This window comes from Cucurbita pepo, chromosome 19, assembly GCF_057944985.1.
Source record: "Cucurbita pepo subsp. pepo isolate OVF chromosome 19, ASM5794498v1, whole genome shotgun sequence".
Taxonomy (NCBI): Eukaryota; Viridiplantae; Streptophyta; class Magnoliopsida; order Cucurbitales; family Cucurbitaceae; genus Cucurbita; species Cucurbita pepo.
The window spans coordinates 12438516-12453380 of record NC_141816.1 but is presented as its reverse complement, the minus strand read 5'-3'; the positions used below and the strand labels follow the sequence as shown (position 1 = coordinate 12453380).

The window sequence follows — 14865 nt, the reverse complement described above, 5'->3', positions numbered from 1 at the left end:
CATTGAATTGAATCATATATTTGTGAAACTTTCAATCACCCTCCAATTTTTCATCATCATCAATTCATATGGAACAGCAATTGCAAATCAATTGCTTACATACATCACATGAGAACGGGATGTTATCGAGGATTGAGCATAACTGACAATCCTGCAAATGCCCTCCACACAAGTTCTTACTCGCGATCCATTTGAGAAATATCCGTGAAACAGATTTGGTTGCAAACGCTCACCTTGAAAATCCAATCCAAACAATGTGGCCGCTCTCTCTCTTCCTCAATTTGATCCCCACCCCCCTTTTGTCTCTATCACTCTTGTGCTATATTTGTTGTTTGTTTTCGCACTCTCCATTTCGAGAGCTCAATCTCTCTCTCGATCGCTCGTCTTTCCCTCTTCTCTTCGTTATCTTTAAGCCCTTTTGATCACTTCCATTCATTCATTCTCATTGCCACAGATAAGGGTATGCTTTACCCCTCTCTCTCTCTCTCTCTCTCTCTCTCTCTCTCTCTCGCTTATATGTTAGTTCTTCTGCAACTTTTGATTTGATCTGTTCATCTTCCTCTATCTGGGGTTTTGTGGTATTACACGCATGTCTTGTTCGATCATTCATTTGGGTCTTTCGAGTTTTGTGTTTCATGCAGTTTTGATTGTTTCTACTCTGTTTCATTCATATGGGTTTTGATTCTTTTGGACCGATTTTCACTTATGCTCTGTGAATTTGCTTTTCTGTTTCATTCTCTATTTGTCGATGAAATTAGAACGAATGAATGAATTAAATCCGATGTTTTCTGGTTCATGTAGACTCATGTAGACTCATATCTTGATTGATAGAAGTTTTTTAAAGTGAAAAAGCATTGAAACAATGATTATATGATCTTAAACACCATTCGTATGCATTCCTTTTCTCTGGGTCTCGATGAGAATCATCGCTTCATCCTTATTCACTGTCACAAGAATAAGTTTGGTATCAAATATTTGAGATGGTTTCAATTTGGTGGGCTTTGAATCACACAGATTTGAGTACTCTGTTTGAAAGATGGAGATCACTAATGTCACGGAGTATGAGGCTATTGCAAAGGAGAAGTTGCCTAAGATGGTTTATGACTACTACGCATCTGGCGCAGAGGACCAGTGGACCCTGAAGGAAAACAGAAATGCATTTTCCAGGATTTTGTACGTTTCTTTCCATGTTTATCAGTCCTTTCCAGTTCAAAGTTGCTTTGTTATCCAAAATGATGAATGGAAATCTCTCTTTCACTGACACAGGTTCCGCCCCCGTATTCTTATTGATGTGAGTAAGATAGACATGTCTACAACTGTGTTGGGATTCAAGATTTCAATGCCTATTATGATTGCTCCAACTGCCATGCAAAAGATGGCTCACCCTGAAGGTAAGAACTTCCTAATCCCGATGTCTAGCCAATTATGCATGTTAGGAATCACGATTCTACTCAATGGTATGATATTGTCCACTTTGTGGGGACTCCCTCCCAACAAAGTACACCATAGAGCCTCCCCTGAAGTCTATGTAGCATCGAACAAAGTACATCATTTGTTCGACACATGAATCCCCTTTTGACTATACCTTCGAGGCTAGTAATTTCTTTGTTGGACACTTGAGGATTTTATTGACATGGCTAAATTAAGTGCATGACTCTGATACTATGTTAAGAATCACGACTCTCCACAATGGTATGATATTGTCCACTTTGAGCATAAGCTCTCATGGCTTTATTTTGAGCTTCCCTACCAATGGAGATGTATTCCTTACTTATAAACTCATAATCATCCTCTAGCCAATGTTGGACTTCCTCCCAACAATCCTCAAGTGTCGGTCTATTATGGTGTTTTTGAGCTGATTTTCACTTCCATTCCTACAAGGACAGCGTTTTCATCTGAATGATATTGTCGTTTCAATGCAGGGGAATATGCAACCGCCAGAGCAGCATCTGCAGCGGGCACAATTATGGTCTAAAGTTCTACTATTCTCTCAAATGTTTTGTACATAATATTGTTTTGAATTAAGGACTGTTTATTTCTATGCTTGATTCGAGTGATTCTTGAATTGTTTCAGACCCTTTCCTCATGGGCTACTTCCAGTGTGGAAGAAGTTTCTTCCACTGGACCTGGGATTCGGTTCTTCCAGCTATATGTAAGAACAATCTGTATGACTAACTTATGCTGCAAAATACAATTAGTCTTAACGTGTTTTACCCGAATTTGTGTGATTGCTTATTCAGGTGTACAAGGACAGAAATGTGGTGGCGCAGCTTGTGAGAAGAGCTGAAAAGGCTGGTTTCAAAGCCATTGCTCTGACTGTGGACACTCCACGGCTTGGTCGAAGGGAAGCTGATATCAAGAACAGGTGTGTATGGATTTATTGAGTCAGCTGATATTGGTTTAGGTAGACAGGAAACCTTATTAACAAATGTTTATCACACATAAATGGCTTTTGATGCAGATTTACTCTGCCACCATTTTTGACATTGAAGAACTTTGAGGGATTGGATCTTGGTAAAATGGACGAGGTAAGTGTGAAATGTCACTCTATTCTGTTCAACACAACTCTTTGTGGGAAGCACTCGCACTCTTTATTAAGACAAATCGAGAAGAGATCACAAGACACTTTGTAAAAAGTACTACACTCTGTGCTTTGGATTTCTTGGGATGAAAACCTAGGTAGAGTTGAGGGATATTTATGGTAGAAATTAGACAATCTATTCCTAAAATATCTAGCTCATATAATTATTGGGCTAGTGATAGTGATGGTATTTTAACATATTCTGAGTTCTACTTCCATCAACAATGTTCTCGCAACATTTTCTTTATCTGTGGGGGTGCTTTTTACAGGCAGCTGACTCGGGACTTGCTTCGTATGTTGCGGGGCAGATTGACCGTACTCTCAGTTGGCAGGTAACAGAAAGAAAATGTCATTCAAAGTGAAATAAACAAGACAGCACCATTGAAAAAGCTTCTTTTTACATTTACTTACAGGATGTGAAGTGGCTCCAGACCATCACCAAGCTGCCAATTCTCGTGAAGGGTGTACTTACTGCTGAGGACAGTAAGTAAATTCATAATAAGACATTCATTGCGATGATTTTAATGTATTCTGATGCTTGGCCTCCAAATTGCAGCAAGGATTGCCGTTCAAAGTGGAGCTGCTGGAATAATTGTTTCAAATCACGGCGCTCGTCAACTCGACTATGTCCCTGCAACCATTATGGCTTTGGAAGAGGTACTTACTACAACTTGACTATGTCCCTTTTGTTTGCCTGAAACAAAACATGTCATCATCTTTTGAGCTATTGATGATCTCAGGTTGTTAAAGCTGCCAGAGGTGAAGTTCCTGTTTTCCTGGATGGCGGTGTTCGACGTGGAACAGACGTTTTCAAAGCATTGGCACTCGGAGCATCTGGCATATTTGTAAGTAAAAAGAACACATATCAGACAATCACTTAGCTACTAGCTGAGGACTGAATGATCACTTATCAAGTATCTTATTCATCAATGTTAGATTGGGAGGCCAGTGGTGTTCTCTTTGGCAGCAGAGGGCGAGGCTGGGGTGAGGAAGGTGCTTCAGATGCTGCGCGATGAGTTCGAGCTGACCATGGCATTGAGCGGCTGTCGCTCGATTCAGGAGATTACCCGCAACCATATTGTGGCTGACTGGGACACTCCTCGCATCGTGCCGAGGCTATGAGATGGGTTGGCAGTCTATTCTTGGGGTTCTTCTGATATATAGCCATATGATGTTGTGTTATGATAAAAATATGTAATGTCTTCTTGAATGGGATATTACATTCATCCTATATTGTTTCTGTTGCCAACATTGATATGTTACTGTCTGAAGTTGACAACTTTTATGTGTTTTTGATTGCTGGTACAGTTGGTTTAAAGGAAAAATGGCAAAAAAAAAATAAAGGTATTTTGGTTTTCATGTTATTTCATGATGGAGTACAATTTAGAAATGGTTTGGTTTTCGTGTTGTTCATCGTACCGGGATTTTCGATCTTCAATGCTTCACCAAATCTCGGTCGTAGCTTGTAAGGCGCTTTCGGTGATCCCCTAACAAGATCCAACGCTTCTTCTCTTGCTTTATATGTCTTGTCATAACTCATACTATCGCCAAACTTTCATGTCGTCAAAACAAGAAGACGGGCCAGACATGATGATCGAGTTACCCCGATGGATCACAAAAGGTTAAGGTATTATATGAATAGGTTCAGGAGGAACCTCGATATTCTGCATGTGTATGTCTATGTCTATCTCGTCATTTTCATCTACATCAAACTCATCGCCTTTATCTCCGTCCTACTCATCATCTTCATCTACGTCAAATTCATGTCTCCCCTTTCCCCCATCCACCGATGCAGTGGGATGCCTCCTAAATTATATGCCATTACATTATTAAACAATGGAGTAAGGGATGGTAGCATATTTCGTCTTTGGATATATTTTGTCCTTCCATGACTACTTGAAACTTTGGCACAATGGATATGTAAAGAGGTATCCCACATCAAGAAAGTGTGACGGTCACCATCACTCTAATCTACAAGACATGATACTCGATGTCTATGTCAAATCTCTAAATTTCTCACCTTTATAATCATGTTCATTCTCAATCCATATACCACAAAAATAAACCCACACGATATATTTCATGGACCGGTAATTTCCTAGTTGTCTCAACTGTTTCTTGATCGAAATTCAACTGAGAATTATGCAAACTAACAAAAAATATATATATAAACTATGATCGAGAAACAATATAATTCAACCAATTTTCATTTTAGGCATTTAAACACTACAAACCCCGTTCTAAGCGTTGTTAGTTGAAAATGTTTGTAAGAAATATGAAAAACGTACTAAAATTTGTCGGCTCAATAAAAATAAAAGTTGGTGGACAATTAAAGTAAAAAAAAAAAAAAAAATGAAATAAGGGTATAAAAGTAATTTAATTCCTATTATATCATAATCATCGCCATGGAATTAATTCTTTTATATATAAAAAATGGGGGAAAAAGTCCATTTTTCTGGAACTTTCCGTTAAAATACTCCCCGTTTACCCTCAAATTTCATTGCCAAAATATTTGAAAAGTCTATATTTATAAATAAGAAAAACGTTCCAAATCTCCAAAATGAATTTCTCTGTAATTTCAGGAATCTTCCCGTGAATTTTATGTCCAATTGGTACTATTATGCTTTTTGACTCGTGGCGATTCCTCTTTCGGCTTCTCGATATACGAGTTTAGTAACGACGTATCTTAACAGACTAAGAACAACAAGATCGCGTAAAGACGAATGTTTGACGTCGATGGATGTCTAGGAGGTCCTAAATATGAACTTTAACTCACGTTGATGTATTAGCAATATTTCATTTTCTTCGATCTTATATTTTATTACTTTGTCATGGGGAGTTAGTGCTTGCTATCTAAGAATTGTCGAGTAAATAGTTCAGATTCAGACGCGACCTTTGCTCTGTGGCGATACGGACTCGACATTAGTCAATAGAAGCGCTACTTCCTCTTTACAACCTCATCTTTGAAATGAAAGTGCATTTTCTTACTTGATGAGTTGTAACTAACTAATAAAGGCTCGATGCTTGATAGTGACTTCTTTCGTTTGGTAGAATGACGAAAGACTACTTCAACGAAGGAAATTGCTTGAAACTCAAGAGGGTCACTTTTGGAAGTGTTTGCCGGTAACCGAAGCCTCAAACATAATAAAAATGAATGAGTTTAGCTAACTGAATCCAGTCCATAAACCCGAAAACGAAACAAAGTTCACTTTATTTACAATTTTAACATTTTTTTTAATTAGTTGGAAATTAGATTGAGTTGATAATTTATATAAATTGAGTATTCTTATGTATATGGATTCTAAAAACACAGAGAAAGTTAATTTTAATGCTAAAAAATTAAACAAAAACCAAAAACATAGTAATTTACAAAAAAAAAAACAAAAAACAAAAAACAAAAAACAGGACATCAAGAACTTGATCTAAAACATTTTCTAAACCCCAAATGACTTGTAATTAGCTTCAGTGATTGTATGGAGATGTTGCTTGGACTCTATGCTTCCTCTTCTGCAGAAATCTTTGCAGCGATCTCTTCATAGAGAGCCCGGGAGTGGTCGGTGTTCGAGGCACGGGAGATTGTTGTAGCAACGGCGATGTCGGTTCATTCAAGTCCTTCTCCATTTCTCTAGTTGCCAGCTTTAAAATCGCTCGTGCCTGCAATATCCACCCATCGAATCATTAATCAAAATCTGAACCTAACTCGATTAATTTAGTTTCGAATTAATTAGGGTAATTATTAGTAGGAGGGTATTTGAATTTAATTAATTAATTAATTAAATGATATAATTAATAAAATAATAAAAGATTAAGTAAATCACTAGATTAGTCTATTGTCCATAAGATTAAAGAAATAAAAAGAAGACGTATAAGAAAACGTGCGTTTTTCTATTAATAGAAGAATTAGGTGTAGCCAATTTTAGTGGGGTGAAAACGACGTCAACAAAGCAAAACGCGGTGTCGGCCTAACGACGGAAACTAAACCACGCGCTGGGTCGCGTGAAGATTTCGTGTCAAATTATTTATTAAAAAAAAAAAAAAAAAAAAAAGGAAGAGTACGAGGTGGTCACAGCCAGCCAATCAATGATTTGGCGCCACGTAGCTCTTTAGAAATTTAGACAAACCGGGTGCACGAAAGTTCCGTACTACAAATCGTATAAAAAAGGGTTGGTTTTGGTACCTGAAGCTCGGTAACGTCGCAGACGCAGATCCGGCCGTTGTAGAAGATGGTGAGTTGCTGGCTTTGAAGGCTGCCGTTATCGGCGGAAGAGGAGGAGGCGGCGGCGGTGGCGGTGGTGGTGGGAGAAAGGCGAAGTTCTAAGTTGCAGTTTCGCCTCATTCTGAGAGACGAGTTTGCTGTCATCACAACGAAAATCTGAGTAATGAGAGAGAGAGAGAGAGAAAGTAGATTTTGTGAAAATGAAAACAGAGGTGGAGTATTTATGGGGATAGGTGGGGTATACGGCGTCGTTTTCAAGGAAGATTAAACGCACGTGATAAATGATATTTGCTTATATAACTGTACAATCTTTTGTTACGGCCACCACCACTACTTCCTGTCCTCTTACAATTCTCCACGTCGCCTTTTTTTTTTCTTTTTAAAATTTTCTATTTAATAATAATTTAATATTCTGAAAGCCTTAATTTTTTTTTTTTTTACTAAACGAATGACCTTAAAAATAATTGACTAATGACATTTTATTGAATTTTTTAAAATAAAAATTAAAATAATACGACTCATTTTAAACAAGAAAAAGGAAAATGGACAATATTTCAAGTTAGTTTTAAAAGTATGAAAAGTAAAAGGAAAAAAAAAAAAAATTAGAATACTTTTGTAATTTATTTTAACAAAATAAACTAATCACATTTTAAAATTAAAAAACATTCTCTATAACCACAAAAGTGTTGTTATTCTTTGGAATTATGTAATAACTAAAAAAAATTATTTTCGATCCCGAAAATTAGAAAACTCGATGATATTATTTACAAGCTATAAACCAAAAATTAAAAATTAAAATAAATAAATTTGTCGAGCAAATATTTAGTGAATAACTTGAAATAAAAAATTAATATTACTTGGCCGACACTTTTTTTTTTTTAATTATTCTTTAATAATAACGTTCACATTCTTGAGAGAGAGAGAGAGAAAAAACGTTTTTTAAAAAATAAATAACTAAACAAATTAAAAATTACTTTCAACAAGAAAAAAAAAGGTTAGATTTGAAAAACGTTATTTTAAATTTTAATCCAATTAGGATAATTTTCAAACTTTGACTTCTACGTCCGCTTGTAATTAATTTTTTTTCTTTATAAAAAAAAAATCAGATTTGGACCAATTCGGTTTAATTTATTTCAATAGAAATTTTATTTTTTATGTCATAAATATGTGAAATTACAAATAAATTTCTCAATATTTTTTATATTATTTTTGTTAAAGTCGTGGAATGTCATAATATCTCAAAAATATTTACGAGGGAGGGGAACGGGAGTTTTGCTAGATATTTATAAGAGAGAAAGAGCGAATTCATGTTTTGCACGCGCAAATCATGTGGGAGAAAGTCGTTAAAATTTATAAATTCTGCAATGCCTAATGGACCCACATGCATGTGAGTAAATAGTGTGACTATAAGTACTATGCATCCAATTCTATCAACTTAGTAGGTCCACGTCTTCTATCGACATAATAGGTCAACGTCTTTGTGTTTATGTATAGATTGTATATAGAGAAGTCTTATGCATTCAAGATTATTCGATAAAAAAAAGTAGAGTCAAACGAACCGTCATGATACATATTATATGGGAATACATTTCCCGACTTCAACTATGAGATCACATAGAAATAGAAAAACAAGTTAGATACCAAGCTAATCGAATACCGAACCCTTGAATTGAGACGAAAATGATACCTAAAGTGCATTAAAGTTGTGATAAGATAATTCTACAAAAGTCAATCGAGACTCTACTCTTTGAATCGGGATGAAAGGGACCTAAACCTACACTAGGGTTGTCAGGGAACAAGTATTATAAACCCTAGTGTGGATGGATTACCGAAAGGGCGAAGATTTTTATTTTATTTATTTTTGGATGTGGGGGTATTTTGGTCATTTTGGTTGTTTTCAAAGGAAGTGCGTGCAAGTCCGTTTGTTTATGAAATTAATAAGGTGGGAAGCTGAAGAGAAAATTAAATGTTATTTTGGTTTTGGTGTAAAAGGTAACGTCTTTTCAAATTATGAAGTCTTTTCCTTTCCATTTCTGTTATTTATGAATACATCATGGAACGACCATGCATTAAAGATTTGTTCGACACTGAAATATGCTTGAATTGTATATAATTTATAGTATTTGACGGGGACGTACGTGGAAGTAGAAGCCATAGAGAAGCCACTGTGATGATCTGTAAATGATTTAGTTTCACATATTCTATGGTGGATGTGTTTTGTTGTCCAGAATTCTTGGGAATGTCCAGCTTTTGGGCCTTTAATATTGTAGCGTTGGTCACCATTAATTGCAGAAGAAGAGCTTTTGGGATGCTGAAACGGCAGGGCAAAGTATGAGAAATGAAGCCAATCAAATTCCATGGCAGGTGGGGGGATGGGCGGGCGCCTTTTTGAGCGCCCACATGGCGGCACTCGAGGCGGGACACGCCTGCTCGCCCGCGCGCACGCTCTTGCATTCCCTTTGCCTTACATTGAACCTGATCAACCTTCGGCGGCATGCATTTTGGGGATGTTTCAACCTGAACTCTTTGCCCTTCGTTGCCTCTCAACTGAGAACTCAAAACCTCTCAACATAGACAACCTTTTGGGTGTTGCCTTACATTGAACCTGTTCCTCTTCCTCCCAATGCTTTTTGGGGATGTTTCACTTTCCATCAACCTTTGGGGACTTTAAGGAGTGGTGGTCTTTTTGTAAATCGAACATTTTTGTCATGTTTGTTGTTACAATTTTGTTCCTATTGTTCGAATGGATTAAAGATCTTGAGGTTCTTCCTAACCTTTTAAACATTAAAAAGTGTCTAATGGAGATATGAAATTGTCCTTTTTGTCCCTAAACTTTTAAACATATGTAATAGATTATTAAACATTTAATTTTGTGTTGTAAAAGTCATTAACTTATTAATTAGATTTGTTTAAAATTTAACGAGTAATTAGGGAGGTGGGTTTGCTCTTGAATTTTTCAAGTCATTCTAGCTCTAATCGAACTAATTTTATTTACCACTAACTAATTAAGTATAAAAGTACTTAATACATGACATAATATACTTAATGTATGAAATGACAATACTACCCCTCCGTTGCCTAATCTCTCTTTTGTTGACGTGGAGCACCAACTTTTGGATTTCGGCTAGAAACACGCAGCTCCAACCGGTAGCGGGTGATTGTCGGATTCAAACACGTCAAAATATTCCTAATTAATTCCTTTTAAAATAAAAAAGTCACAAAAAAAAAAAAAAAATACTTAAACCAATTCCGCCTTAAAAATTTGAAACCACTTAGATAGCGATTTTAGTCACAAAAAAAAAAAAAAAAAAAAAACTATTAATTAAGTAGGGGAAGGTTCAGAGTTCATTAGTTTATTGCATGCATAATTTCCAAGAACCAAATTTTAAATTTAAATAATAATAACTCAGCTTAGAGAAGAGACCACGAATTGGAAAACAACAAATTCCCATATGGGGATTTGATTGATTATTATAATACCAAAAAAACAAAAAACTTGAGGCAGTGATTGCGCCAATTAGATCCAGAAATGTGTGGGTGAAAATTATTGTACACAAATAATAATAATAATCAAACCCATCATTTTGGGGTTGCAATTGATTCTAGTAATAAGGTGATGACTAAAGTTTTTTTTTTTTTTTTGGGTGGGTTGAAATTAACATATTAGGATTGAAGGAGCTTGGAAATTACTCATCTAAATTTATTTTTATTTTTAAACATCAATTTATTAAAAATTTCTCACGACTAATTGATTCCCTAACAAACAAACTCATGACTTTACCGGCAAAACAAGTGGAAAAAGTTGAATGAATTGGAATCGGTGGAAAATTGTAACTTTTTTAAAAATAATTTTGAAAAAAAAAAAAAAAAAAAAAAGGGAAAAACGACAGCCTTTTTCAAGTTCCGACAGTCAAAAGTCGGAGTGAGAGATTCAGTGTTGAGACGAAAGAAAAAAAAAGGAGAGATTTTGCTGACTTTTTGGACAACCTACGACAAAGGGCGAGTGGGACTCTTTTGTTCCTACCAATAATCAAAATCATAAGCCTAAATTAAAAAGTTAATCCTACGGCCAACATTTAATGTTCGGCAAAGTTAATTCATTATTATTAAAATAAAGTTTTCTCTGTTTTGATTGGATTCCCCAGCTAGTTCAATTTTGTCTCATATTATTATTATTATTATTCTCCAAGTCTTGTGTTTGCAAACGTGGAATTTAATTACCAACCGACCAACACTTTATTTTAACTTTTTTTAAAAAAAAAATCACTGTTTTTCTAACTTATTCTACCTTCCACTCCCACTTTATTCAATTGCTTTTTGTTTCTGTTACCGTATATATATAACTTGGGAAGAATTAAACGCTGAAAGTAAATTAAAAAATAATAATATCTACTAGCAATGGAGTAGCATATTTTTATGGTATATATTTTATATTTTACATAACAGAAACAGAACCCAGCTGAGCTCGAAATTACCGAACTGTCCAAAAGCTACAAGCTGGGTTTTTCCTCTACAAATCGCTCACTCAAAATAAAAATAAGAAAAAGAAAGGTTGTTCAGATTTTAATGCGAATAGGAGAGAATCCGGGGAGCTGTTTGTAAGCCATCCCACAGGTAATTTCTCCATCCACTCAAAAAATCTTCATACTTTTCAGAGATTTGTTTAAATCAATCAATCAATCAATCAATCAATCAAGCTTGATTTCGCAACTTGGTTGCGTCCACGAATGTCCCATGAAATCCATACGGCACTCTCGACGGCAATTTCACTGTCGCTTCCACCTTCAAATCCATGGCGTTCACTATTTGCAGCTCCGATTTCCACGTCCTCTCGTCGTGTACAAATACAAGAATGTGCCCGTCGTCTTCTTCTTCTTCTTCCTTCTCTGAATTAACCTCCTTCGGTAAAAAGAACGGCTCCCCTCCGAATTTTCTACCGCCGTAAATATGCTTTTTTACCTCCCCTGTTACCAGATCAACCTTAGCGAAACCCGAAACCTTCGGCCATGGCTCTGCAATTGCCAGATACGCGTATCGGGTTTTCCGCCCTAGACGGTTTCTGTTCACCATTCCGGCTTCTAGATTCACCTGTTGCTCCTCCTCGGTGATTATCGGCCGCCGTGTGGACTTCCCCGTTCTTAAATTCAGGCGAATTTCCGATAATACACTTTTCAAATTCTCGTCGCACTCGTTGAAAATCGAGTCCGGTGGCGTCATGCACGACCCGATCACTACCACCTCCTCTGTTTCCGCCTCCTCCCAAGCATTCCATAAATGGAAACAGAACGTCTCCGGCGACTCCACCCAGATTAAATCCTTCGAATCGGTTGCATTTTTTGGGAGAATCCCAAATCGGGATTTCTTGTTCTTGTCGTAGATCACCGGAGATCCGCCCTTGACCATTTCCTGAAGCTTGAATACTACCTGCTGGTCGGGGATTATGACGAAATTATCCGTTATGGCGAAATCGTGCATCATCGTCGGAGTTTGGAGAGGAATTTCGACGTCGTTGGATTTGATTCCGTCGGGGGAGAATCGGAAGTATTTGAGATATGGTTTATGAACGACGTCGTAACTAAGCGCGTACATCTCTCTGGAAACTGGGTCCACTTTCGGGTGTGCGATCATTGTGGATTTAAGCTGCGTGTTGAAATCGTATCGGCCCACGGTTTCTAAGTCGCCCGAGGGCGTGATACGCACGTGGTACGGCAAATCGTCTTCTGACATCGCCAGCAGCCGGTCGTTAAAGAACACCAAACCGGCGTTCGCCACTCCTGTTCCGTTTCTATGGTCGACGAGCCCGAACAGCCCTCGAGCGTAGAAGAGGAGCAGCCGCACGATTCCTGAGTGACCGTGGAGTTCGCCAATGGCTTTTGGGAAAATAGACCGCCCGAGTTTCCGTTCTTGGACCAGTCGTTGGGTTTCGGTGAACCGGCAAGCGTAGCTGGCTGAGCCGTCATTGATGGAGACGGCGTGGACCATGCCATCGCCGTCGAAGAGATGGTGACCAGCGGTGGGCTCGAACAGAGGGTTGGCTCCGTTGCGGATGTAGACGCCGTTAATGCAGTCGGGGATGGTTCCGGTGACAGGGAGGTTGTGTTTAATGGGTTGCTCCGGTACCGGAGCGAAATTTCCAGAGATTTGATCACGTGGGTCGGCGGTTTTGGGGAGTGGGTGTTGAAGCTCGAATGAAAGTAAGGCGGATTCGACCATATCTAACGCCATGGAAGCCGTTTTTTGAAGAAAATTCCAACCGGAAATAGAAGCTTTGTTTTCTTCTTTGACAATCAGCTTAATTTTAGAAGTAGTTTGGTCGGGAAAATGAAGAACAGAGGGAGAGTGAAGAACACACTGAACAACGTTATTTCTACGATTGGACTGTTGCCTAATCTTAATATTGTCGAAACAAAGCGGCTTGAATAAGAACGAAGAAGAAGAAGCCGCCATAGCCTAGATTTTGAAGTGAGTGAGTGAGTGAGCAGCAGGCAAAATTGCAGAGGAAATAATTTTGGAAACAGAGACAAAAAAAAAAAAAAAAAAGAGGAATTTTGGAGAAGATAAGGAGCGAAAATGAGGTATAAATAGAGGCGGAGCGGTGAGGGAAAGAGCAATGAAGGGGTCCACGTCAGACATTTGCACAACACCACGTGGTTGTCTTGTCCTAAAGGCACTTGGTTTTTTGCTATTCAAACCCTTCCCCATATATACGCTAACTAATTCTTTCTTTATTTTTTCCCATTCCCATTTTTAAATTTTATTCTCCGATCAATATTATCAATTAATTTAAATATAATTACTTATATGGGTTTCGTATGAATTAATTTCGAATAATGTGAATAATCGCTATTTAAATAAAGGATCACTGAAAGAGTATGGAGATATTTTTTATCATAAGCTAAACATGGTCAAAGCGAGATATTGAATTCTCCGTCCTTCCCTACTCACTTTATATTTATATACTTATTTATTGGCAGAATATTAGGTTGTAATGTTGAAGGTTAAAACTTTATATTATATTTTTAATTAACATATATTATTAAAGTTTGGAGATTTGAATTTAATATTTATAAGAAGGTCGTTTTTGATACAGAGAAAATCCCGCGTTCGGTCCGGAAAGGCGTCAGGCCGAACCCACGTGGCCGTTTTGTGCGTGGCTTTGAACCACGAAATCTTGGTCACATCAGTTCCGGCTCGAGGGACCCACCTTTTCTTAAGGTTTATGACCACCACATTCCCAACTTTAATTTTATTTTTTAATAATTGATTTGGGTTTTTTATTAGTATAAAATAAGTGAGTTTAATCCAAAAATATATATTAATTTAAGTAATCCCCACGACCGTCGTCTATCTTCTTGATTTAACTTCATATTGAGTGACTAATCTATGGGACACGTAGTCAGAGAGTTGGATAAAATAAAGCTGCCTTCCCCACTTTACCCCTCCGATTTGTCACAACCTGTATTTTACCTTTACACACAAGTGGTAAATTCCATCCGGGTTATAATAGTATATAATTTGATTTTTTTTTTTTTTTTTAATTTAGTTCATATTTTTAGTAATCAAAATTTAAATTTAGGAAATAATTTTATATAATGTATTTATATATTCAAATTTAAAAAAACCAATTTTGTATTTTATTATTTTATATGTTATTTTCATGCATTACTAATTTTAAGCAAATGTTAATGAAGAATAAAGTAGCTCATCAAAGCTTAGAAATAACATAAAGAAAAAAAGAAAAAAAAAACTACCTTTTCTTCTATTAAAAAAAAAGGAGAAAATAAAGTACTTTTATTTTATTTTTCTTATACAAAATAATTCTTTTACTGTGTATACGCAACAATAACCTTTGTTGCGTCAATATCAAAACAATATTACGATAATTTAATTTATTATTATTTTTGTTAAATTAATAAAAAAAAATATCGCAAGATATTATATTTGGTATAAAAAATATTTCAAAATTTTCAATAATACTCTTAAAATATTACACAAAAAATAAAAATAAAAAAAAAATCTTCTATTATGATCTTGATTCAAAAATATTTTCAACATTTAAATATTTTAA

At 36.4% G+C, this 14865-nt stretch overlaps 3 protein-coding genes across 4 annotated transcripts; 1 reads left to right on the top strand and 2 right to left on the bottom strand.

Annotated features, from left to right (window-relative positions):
- The first annotated feature begins 301 nt into the window (after window positions 1-301).
- LOC111782015 (glycolate oxidase 1) lies at window positions 302-3945 on the top strand. Of its 2 annotated transcripts, none has more exons than XM_023662770.2 (12): window positions 302-460; window positions 1015-1173; window positions 1267-1391; window positions 1923-1969; window positions 2075-2152; window positions 2241-2365; window positions 2462-2528; window positions 2851-2913; window positions 2995-3064; window positions 3138-3238; window positions 3322-3426; window positions 3518-3945. In XM_023662770.2, exons 2-12 carry the CDS (start codon window positions 1037-1039, stop codon window positions 3701-3703), a joined length of 1104 nt encoding a protein of 367 aa, XP_023518538.1. In that variant the 5' UTR covers window positions 302-460; window positions 1015-1036; the 3' UTR covers window positions 3704-3945. The 2 variants fall into 2 exon arrangements, with proteins under 2 accessions (XP_023518538.1, XP_023518539.1); XM_023662771.2 differs by lacking the exon at window positions 302-460 and adding an exon at window positions 481-578.
- Window positions 3946-5889: 1944 nt separating this feature from the next.
- Window positions 5890-6992, bottom strand: LOC111782051 (protein TIFY 5A). The gene is made up of 2 exons (XM_023662823.2): window positions 6759-6992; window positions 5890-6235 (listed from the first exon to the last, which is right to left on the bottom strand). Exons 1-2 carry the CDS (start codon window positions 6939-6941, stop codon window positions 6044-6046), a joined length of 375 nt encoding a protein of 124 aa, XP_023518591.2. The 5' UTR covers window positions 6942-6992; the 3' UTR covers window positions 5890-6043.
- A 4167-nt stretch (window positions 6993-11159) lies between these two features.
- LOC111781088 (9-cis-epoxycarotenoid dioxygenase NCED2, chloroplastic-like) lies at window positions 11160-13239 on the bottom strand. The gene has a single exon (XM_023661512.2). It carries the CDS (start codon window positions 13020-13022, stop codon window positions 11490-11492), a length of 1533 nt encoding a protein of 510 aa, XP_023517280.2. The 5' UTR covers window positions 13023-13239; the 3' UTR covers window positions 11160-11489.
- Between the last annotated feature and the right edge of the window lie 1626 nt (window positions 13240-14865).

What these genes read in the sequence shown, in the direction of transcription:
- LOC111782051 (XM_023662823.2), bottom strand. Translation starts at nt 6,941, where the DNA reads ATGACAGCAAACTCGTCTCTCAGAATGAGGCGAAACTGCAACTTAGAA. An exon ending in GCGACGTTACCGAGCTTCAG is followed by an intron (nt 6,236 to 6,758) that starts GTACCAAAACCA and finishes TGGATATTGCAG; the next exon opens with GCACGAGCGATTTTAAAGCT.
- LOC111782015 (XM_023662770.2), top strand. Translation starts at nt 1,037, where the DNA reads ATGGAGATCACTAATGTCACGGAGTATGAGGCTATTGCAAAGGAGAAG. An exon ending in ATCTTGGTAAAATGGACGAG is followed by an intron (nt 2,529 to 2,850) that starts GTAAGTGTGAAA and finishes TGCTTTTTACAG; the next exon opens with GCAGCTGACTCGGGACTTGC. An exon ending in ACCGTACTCTCAGTTGGCAG is followed by an intron (nt 2,914 to 2,994) that starts GTAACAGAAAGA and finishes ATTTACTTACAG; the next exon opens with GATGTGAAGTGGCTCCAGAC.
- LOC111781088 (XM_023661512.2), bottom strand. Translation starts at nt 13,022, where the DNA reads ATGGCGTTAGATATGGTCGAATCCGCCTTACTTTCATTCGAGCTTCAA.